This window comes from Octopus bimaculoides, chromosome 2 (assembly GCF_001194135.2).
Source record: "Octopus bimaculoides isolate UCB-OBI-ISO-001 chromosome 2, ASM119413v2, whole genome shotgun sequence".
Lineage (NCBI taxonomy): Eukaryota > Metazoa > Mollusca > Cephalopoda > Octopoda > Octopodidae > Octopus > Octopus bimaculoides.
Window position 1 is genome coordinate 169,115,332 of NC_068982.1, and position 8,921 is coordinate 169,124,252.

Here is an 8,921-nt window from a genome sequence, read left to right on the forward strand (position 1 = left end):
GAATAGAATTCGAACTTGCTCAGGGACTACACTAATATATAAAACATTTCTGATAAAAAAAAAAAAAAGAAACACTTGTTTTTGATTACTATAAAGAGTGAGAGAACCATTTGAGATTAACAAAACAGAACACTTGACAGGCCTTCTGGTTTGAGAAGTGAAAATTCTTTTTTTCTTCCTATTGTGACGAGTTACTAATAACAAGACAACATTCTACTTATAAAATGAATATCTGATATCAGAAACATTACTTAAAATACAAAAAAATATAGAATTAATGTTTATGAAAAACAAATTGCTAAATCAATGTCAAAAATGTTAAAAACTACTATCAGCATTACTTTGTATAAAAACTTAGCAGTTATTTGAGAAACAGTTGAAATACAAATACTGCTGGATGTAAATATTTTTAATTCATTTCCATTAAAAGAATACCTAAAATGCCATAATTCAGAGCCATTTAGAAATACTCAAAATGGTTTCCATCAACAGTCTTATCTTGTGATTTATTTCAAGAATATTTTGAAATGTAATACAATTATTACTTACAACAAGCTTGTCATATCCTTTTTCAAGGTATTTCTTGCACTTTCCACTGTCCCCAATAGAAGCATAATACTTAGACCACCAGTCAATTTCAAGATCTAACAAATCTGTTTTCTCCTGTTAACAAAGATATATAAAGTAAGTCCAATGCAATGAAAAATAATTATTAGGAATTCAATTTGAATTGAAAGCTTTCCAATATTTCAATGAAAATATAATATTACTCACATTTAACAATCAATATAATTTTACATAGCTAGAAAACATAAATACAAAACAAGATTGAATACATGAAAAATATTAAAAAAAGGCATTTCCCATAAAAATTAAAGTCTTCTCGATATTAAGTTTCCACCATTATGAATTGGCTATACTGGATCACTATCCCATACTTCTAAAGATTTTTAAGCCCACAGTCTAGAAGCTTACATATAAAAAGTAGAAGAAAAGAAATCAAAATTGTGTAGACTTAAAAAAAAAAAACCCCAAAACTGAAACAGAATCTTAGATAAATGAGAAAGCTTTAGACATTTTTTATGCTTTGTGAAAAATTCATATTAATTCTAATTTTTCACAATTATGAAAATCCAGCTACTGCATAAATTTGTTCATAAATGAAATTTATTTCAATACAAATATTCAGAAAATACCATATTTGCTTGTGTAAAATGCAACAGGTTAATACAAAACATCAAAGTTAAAATCAGGAGTGGGGGTAGTATTATACGTGAATGTATAAAAAAAAGAATAAAAGAAAAATATATATATTAATGATAATTAGACACAGAAAGTGTGTGTGTGTGTGGTGGGGTTATATATTTCAAATAGCATTATATGTAAGTAAATATAGCAATAACAATGATTGATAATTCTTCTGAAAATGAATCTGGTAAAAATGTTACGGAATTGATCAGTCTCAACTAAGCACAGAGACTTAATGTGATCATAAGAAATAGAAAGCAAAGTGTATAAATTCAGACTTTGCTACATTGCATGCTAGTAGACTGGAAACTAGGGAAAAGAAAAATAATGAAATTACTCTGAATTTGGTAAGAGAGCTGATAACACTCTTGGACATATAAGTAAGCATAAATAGCTCAATAACAACAGCTACTCAATAGACAAAATGTTGAAATTGAGCACCAGAAAAAAATCTAAGAGAAGAATTCTTCTTTCATATCCATCCAATAAGTGCTACCCTATTTAGATTTCAAGAAACTAGTGTTCTTTCATAGATTATATAACCAGCACCAGCAATAAGATAAAATAATAAAAATCTTATGAATCAAAATTGTAGAAATAAGATTTTGAAACACATATGAAGTTTTAAAATTATTGTATAAGCAAAATCAAATGTTTTTCTTACAAAATACAAAAAAAAAACAACCCGAAACAAAAAACAACATAAAACTAAAATGAAACAACGTTTAACAAAAACAATTGTTAAATAGTGAAGTAAGTGCTAGCTAACTTATTTTGACCATATACATGTATCAAGGGTGGGGGTGGGGGCAAATACTAAACAATACTCAAAACCAAATGAAGGCAAAGGGAACTACTTTTCTTTTTTAAAAAAAAATAGTTAATGCACCAAAGTCCACATCACTTACAGCTGGAAATAGTTATGTGGATTGGAAAAAGATAGATGATTTATTACACACAGAGACAACTCCAGATGTATTTCAGTCTTATTGGATCTGAGTGAAGTGTAGTCATTCACATAACCAATCAAAGGAGGTACAAAAATAGATAATGCATACATAAAGATTCACAAAGCAACAAAGCCTGGGTACAAAAGTCCAGGAGTATCATCTATAAGGAAAATAGATAATTAAGTGCTAAGGTTTTTAATGTGGCAAGTGTTTCTTTTTTCTTTTTTTGAGGCTAACTCTGTATTGAGATGAAGAAAATGTTGAACAATGCTTAATAAACCAACAGCAACTTCAAAAAAAAAAAAAATTACATTGCCAACTGAACATAAACAACTTTGATATAGAAAATTTTCAAAGCATAAATTGATTAAGCATGTGTTAGGTCTATAAAATTCTTTAAAAACGTATTTTGTGGTAAATTCAAATTACGATAAACGTAAACAAACGAACAAAGTTTGCTTTAAGAAGTGTTGAGATGTCTTAGAAAGTTGAAGTGATTTTAAATTCTCAATTGCAGGATAATGCTAATATAGCCTGAACAGGATAAACTACCCCTATTTTGCAGAAAAAAGTGTAGGCGGTTAGCTATTTTGTGGTAATTTGTAATAGATTGCAGAGCTAAGTATGAAATATAAATATCTACATTTCTGTTTTTGTAAACAATTATCAAACTGTATAATTGTACTCAAAGTATGACATGCTACCAATGACACAGGACAAGCAATGATAAATGTAAAAAAACTGCAACAATAGGCAAATTGGGTAATAGATACTAAAGTTTTAACTTTTTCTCACTGTCCATGGAAAGATAAGATATTTTCGATTTTTGAAAGACATTTGCTAATGTAACTTCTAGCTAGAAGGAAATACAATGTAGATGAGAGAAGTACTCTCCACTAATCTAAATGTAGTCAAATCAAAGCATTTCCTTAAATTCCTTTTGCCTAAGGCCACAATCAAGATAGAGATTGCTTTTAGACAATTTGTTCTTAATTGCAATTCTTGTAAAACTTCCAATGGTAAATTTTTCCCATTGAAGATTTCTGGAAGAAGCTGACTAAAACAGACTTCATTATAAACAAATTTATCAAAACTAAAGGCCCTAGAAATATATTTTCTCGAATATATTTCCAGAAAAATTTTAAAATTAATTTTCTCAATTAAAAGTTTCAAATAACATTGGTGAAAAGATCAATAAAATATTTTAAAAAAATGTTAATTTTAAAAAGAATGAACAAGATAAACATTAATTCATCAATAATTTTTAACAAGGTACATAGCAGTATCTTCTCTTTCTGCGTCTTCTCTTTTTGCATAATCCATATAATAGTTTGAGTAATAATTCAAATATTTTATTCAAAAATGCAACCTATATAAGTAAAATTAAACCTGATAACCAAAATAGAATAGGTTTTATTTCAATAAAATTAAACAATGAATAAATCTAAACAATGCTCTACATTATAAGAGTAAAATAAAAATAATAAAAATAAATGCAATCTTTGACAAATCAAACCCAAATCACCAATGTATACATAACCCAATCATGCAAATTTTTAAATAAAACAATACTTGAGCAATTAAAAAAAAAAAATCCACTTTAGACATAAAGAAAGAGATAAAAGAGATAAAAAAAAAGAAATGTTTTAAACAAAAGAAAACAGTTTCAGGTATATGACCAATCAAACAGAACAGGAATATATTGAGAGGAAAATTTTTAATAAAAAAAAAATCAATTTCAAGACGTGGAAGGGAAATTAAAACTTTCAGAAACAGGAACAGTTTGTAAAAGTGTGCAGGTGTCAATGCTGGTCCTTTACAATGATGCAATTAGATCAACAATTTGTTATTTCCTTGAAATATTTAGAACAGTCCATATTGTTTAAGAAATCTTAAATGCCCCCCACCAGTTAATTTCAGGATTGAGGCATGGCTTGACCAAAACTTAGAGAGGAAAGATGTTAAAGCCTATTTGTAAGTAAATCACTGAATTTAATAGGGCCCGAAAATTAAATGGTAGAAAATGTTATCAGAGGTTATTTTTCTAAATTTTGTTATTGCTTGAAAAGTATTAAGGAAAATTTAAAACCATATCTAGAATCTTATGAATAAATTTTTCTGATAATTACATTTTATAATGGAAGAGATAAGAAAAGAAAATAGACGTGATCTCACAGCATGCAAAAAGGAAATAAAAATAATATCCAGTATTAACTTTTTTCAAGAAGTGAGATGTAAAATTTCAGTGTTGGAAACAGAATTCACTGCATTGAAGGAAGTTGGAGTAAAAGTAATTTTTGAAATAGATATTCCTGACATGTAAACTTGATTGTACATGTGCTGGAAGTATAACCACACCGAAATATGTGAAAAGTGGTTTTTTGGTTTGTGTATTGAAATAGCCAGTTAAAGAAGTTCCACCACATTTAAGTGAATGAGAAGCTCCATATCCACTGAGAATCATGATTGAAACAAACCTCTTCTTCTTTCTCCGACTTAAAAGAAAATGAGGGTAAATCCATCTGTGGGAATGACATAACCTTGTTAAAATAACCACCTGCTTCACTGCCTTCACTCTTAAAAAAAACAAAAAACAAAACAATGTTCAAATGTAAAATGATATTTTCAGAAAGGATATTTTTTAAAATCCAAATGCCAACACTAAAAATTCCAGAAGTTAGCCATTCAATTACAAAAAGCATTCTTTAAATTATTAAATGGTTTAATATATTTAATTTCATTCTCAAAAAATTGGTGATATCTGAATCCAAATATAAGGATCTCCCTCTTTAAAAGCATGCTGACTTACAGCTTCTTGTATACCAGGCAAAGGGTTGACAATTCCTAGAGCTGAAGATGTAGGAAATTGTCTAAAAATCACTTCAGGTGTTATCTGGGTATCAAAAATGGTATTGTTTCAGTTAAATATTATTCTGAAAGGCTGCTTAAATTTTCTGATAATGGAAATTTATTATTCATGCAAGAAAGAAAAAATGTCTTGCTATTCTTTGTTTTGGAAACAAGATAGCTGAGGAGAGAGAATCTTAAGAAATGATGCTTTGTACAAATTTCTAGTTGTAAATATAATTTTTGAACAGTTGTGTACTAAAGTAAAACGAAAGCTGAATAAACAATATTAGACCATAAAATAAACAGATGAAAGAACTTAATGGCTTTTGATAAACACTTAGAAAGACAAAAGATATATAACAACCAAAGAATTTATCAGAGAGAAAGACAAACAACCAAGATGGTGCTGGAAAAAGAGTTGTAGGTGTATGACCTTCAGTTACATCTAGGAAAAGCAAACTTATTGGTAATAAATGGAAAAAAAGCAGACATAAGAGTTACAAAAGTTAGCTATTTCAAAAACAACAAACTGATTGAATATATTCAGAGTAACTTTCCATGTGACCACAACTCAGAATAATGCACTTTCAGAAAACTGATATATTTATTCTTTCACAGAGATTATCTGAACATAATTCCTAAATATTACATACTTCTTAACTCCAAAAATTAAAGTATTTAGGAAGTTGAATGTGTGAAAGTACTAATAGTAGATACGCTGAGTTTTCTGAATTATTGCACACGAAAAGTTTTATGGATATCTACACTAGCATGATAAACTTCTGAAATTGTACATCCCGGTTCAATTCTTTGTTAGATTGTGGTTTCAACAATGGTCTTCCCATTTAATTTTGTGCAGTGTGTACAAGGCAATACACTTTGTAATTGCATCTAAGACCACCCAGAAATATATGGACACATCCATAAGGTGTGTCTATATTGTCAGTTTTGGGCAACGTTTTACAGAAGTCAATGTTTATTGTTTTAACTTGTTTAAGCTTGACTAAATAGCTCAAGCTAAACTTTGTTGATGATGAATTTGTTTATGTGATATCATTTATATCTTATTTTATATATCTATTTTATAACAGGTAAGATTTAGAATCTAAATACGGAAATAATCTAAGTTACATTTTGGATCTTTTGATTTCCATTTTCCTTAAAATTTATTGTAAAACAAAAATAATAATATTGACTTTCTTTTTTTCATCAGAGGCAGAGAACACAGATCATTGCAGGTTGGGTTTATTATATTTCATCTGCTAGAATTAAACTTTATATAACCATTTTATTGCAAGAATTCAACAGCTGTTGTTTTTAAGTCAATCCATATATAAAGTACTATCTGCATTATATATTGGAATAAATATAAAGATGTTATAAAGAAGGAAGGAAATTTAGAACTGGAATGCAAAATATTTAATTCACAGAGAAAAGTTTGAAAGAATGGAAGTAAAAGTGGTAAGCCAGTTGATGACAGATGTACAAAGAAAAAAAAAATCCCCAAAAACTGGAAATAAAATAACAGGAGTGAACAGAATGGTGATACACTCAATGGCATGATGCAAGACTGAGCATATGACAAAACATAACAATATTTGTTGCATTTAAAAAAAATATACACACAAAATAAAAAACAAAATACACAGTGCTCACAAAGAATAAGAAATGTTACAACAATGGACATAGATATTTACAAGAAATCAGACCACGTTTGAGGGATCTAAAATGTTTTAAAAATAACTTTGAAACATGTTTAAAAAGACAATGTTTAACATTAGACTATCACTTTAAATTTTTTAGTTGTAATTACATACACCATGGAAATAATAGATAATATATATAGTTTATCTGTAACTAGTTGCAAATGAACATGTTTAGGTTTATATTATTGCTATTTTAATCCTTGGAATAACAAAATTGAGCCACAAATAGTAAGAAAAATCATCATTTCAAACTAAAAAAGAAAAAGATATTTAAAAATGGAAAATATGAAAATAAAATAAATCCAAAGACCAAGAGTTTAGACATGCTAAATGTGGCTAAATTTTATTTTCCAAAGATATGGCCAAAGTAACATTTTTTCCTTCTTTCCAAAATTATAGAAAAAAAAAAATCAATCTACTACTTAAATATTCTTTCACATGAGCTTTTGTTCTTGAAGTGAAAATATAGGGTCATCCCATAAATAATGCAGTTTTTTTATACTTCTTTTATTTTTCAAAATAGGCACAGGAGTGGCTGTGTGGTAAGCAGCTTACTTCCCAACCACATGGTTCCAGGTTCAGTCCCACTGCGCAGCACCTTGGGCAAGTGTCTTCTGCTATAGCCTTGGGCTGACCAAAGCCTTGAGTGGATTTGGTAGATGGAAATTGAAAGAAACCTGTCATATATATATATATTTGTGTATGTCTGTGTTCAAAGTGGACGAAACCTTTCATATCCCACTAAACAGATAACAACACCTTATGTGAGTGAAGACCTTCTTTAGCCTGGGGTGCTGGTGTGCCCCCTTTCCCTACTCATTATCTTCAGCACTTGACACTTTTATTGAGAACCCATTTCTCATGACCAGCCACTATTCGGTCCAAAAAAGGTTCATTCGTGAGATGTGACAGCAAAGAAGAGCACACATTCAGTCTCTGTGCGCGATTATACTCAGAAAGTTTGTGAGAAACCAATTGACCCAATTTTCTGACAGGAGTTGATGAATGGTTGAATGCCAAATCCAAGCTTCTCTGCTAGTTCTTCAACAATTACAACGTAATTTTGTTCTACCAGGATTTGCAGGACATCCTCGTTGAGCTCTTCCAAGACAAAGCTCGTCTTCTAAACTGTAGTTTCCAGCTCAGAATTTCTGGAACCACCATTGACACTGGTTTATGCTTACTGTCCAATCTCTATATACTGCATTAATATTCCTCGCACTTTCTGTTGCGTTGTTGAACTCATAAAGCAAAATATTCTGAATATGCTCCTTTGTCACTTCGATTATAGCTTTGTAAAAAAATTGTTAAAATCGAACTACACTCTTCAAAACTTGCATTAAGAATAAGGACAAGGTAAAATTATTACCTGCTTTTATAGCAAGTTGATGCAGGTAGTTTATCCTGTCCCTCTCCGACTTTTAGTTCATGCAATTGCAAAAACCACATTATTTAGGGGATGATTCAATACTTTTCTAATACTGCTTACAGAAAAAATATGAATTTATTGTCTTAAAACATGTTTAATTTTTGTGTACAAACAACCTAGAAATCAACATACTCCATAATCTCCTCTTTGATTTTATACCAGAATGCTCTTATTTGGTTATAATTGATAGTCATTATTTTTTATTAATGATTATATGCATTAAATGTTTATTCTGAACATTATAATATTTGCAGTACTATAATTTTAAGAAAATACGATTTTGCTGCTAATGCCTTTATAATACTCAGCTGTAAATAGAAACCCAGTGCAGTGTTAGTGTTGGACTAGTTCGCCTGGTATAATCATCCTACAAACAGTTAAACTGGCAATATAATTTGTACAAGGTTCTTAAAATTCTAACATCTGTGTAGAGGTAATGTTTTAGAATATTCAGGGATGAGCTCTACTTAAGTTTGTTTTAATTTTTTTTTTTTTTTAATATTCACAGCTGATTAAATGCAGTAACTTACTGTCTGTTGAAATAAAGAGATAAAAATTAACATAATGCCTGACAAGAGAAGTAATATGATTAAGGATGCTTAGTAAAGAGTTTGTTACATGAGAAAGAGGAGCTTAAGGCAGTTCATTTCAGTCTTAAATTTTATTATTGTAAAAGAACTATAAATTTTGATGACTTTAAAGAATATATATATATATATATATATATATATATATATA

General features: G+C 29.1%; 1 protein-coding gene across 9 annotated transcripts in view; it reads right to left on the reverse strand.

Annotated features, from left to right (window-relative positions):
- Positions 1–8,921, reverse strand: part of LOC106876851 (myoferlin) — a 204,650-nt gene that overhangs the window by 27,045 nt on the left and 168,684 nt on the right. For 7 of the 9 annotated variants that reach the window (XM_052965716.1, XM_052965717.1, XM_052965718.1 and 4 more), the window contains 2 exons: positions 4,676–4,774; positions 550–663 (listed from right to left, as the gene is read on the reverse strand). In XM_052965716.1, the coding sequence (XP_052821676.1) occupies positions 550–663; positions 4,676–4,774 (213 nt within the window). The remainder of the gene's footprint in view (positions 1–549; positions 664–4,675; positions 4,775–8,921) is intronic. The other 2 variants (XM_052965719.1, XM_052965720.1) reach the window with 1 other exon arrangement.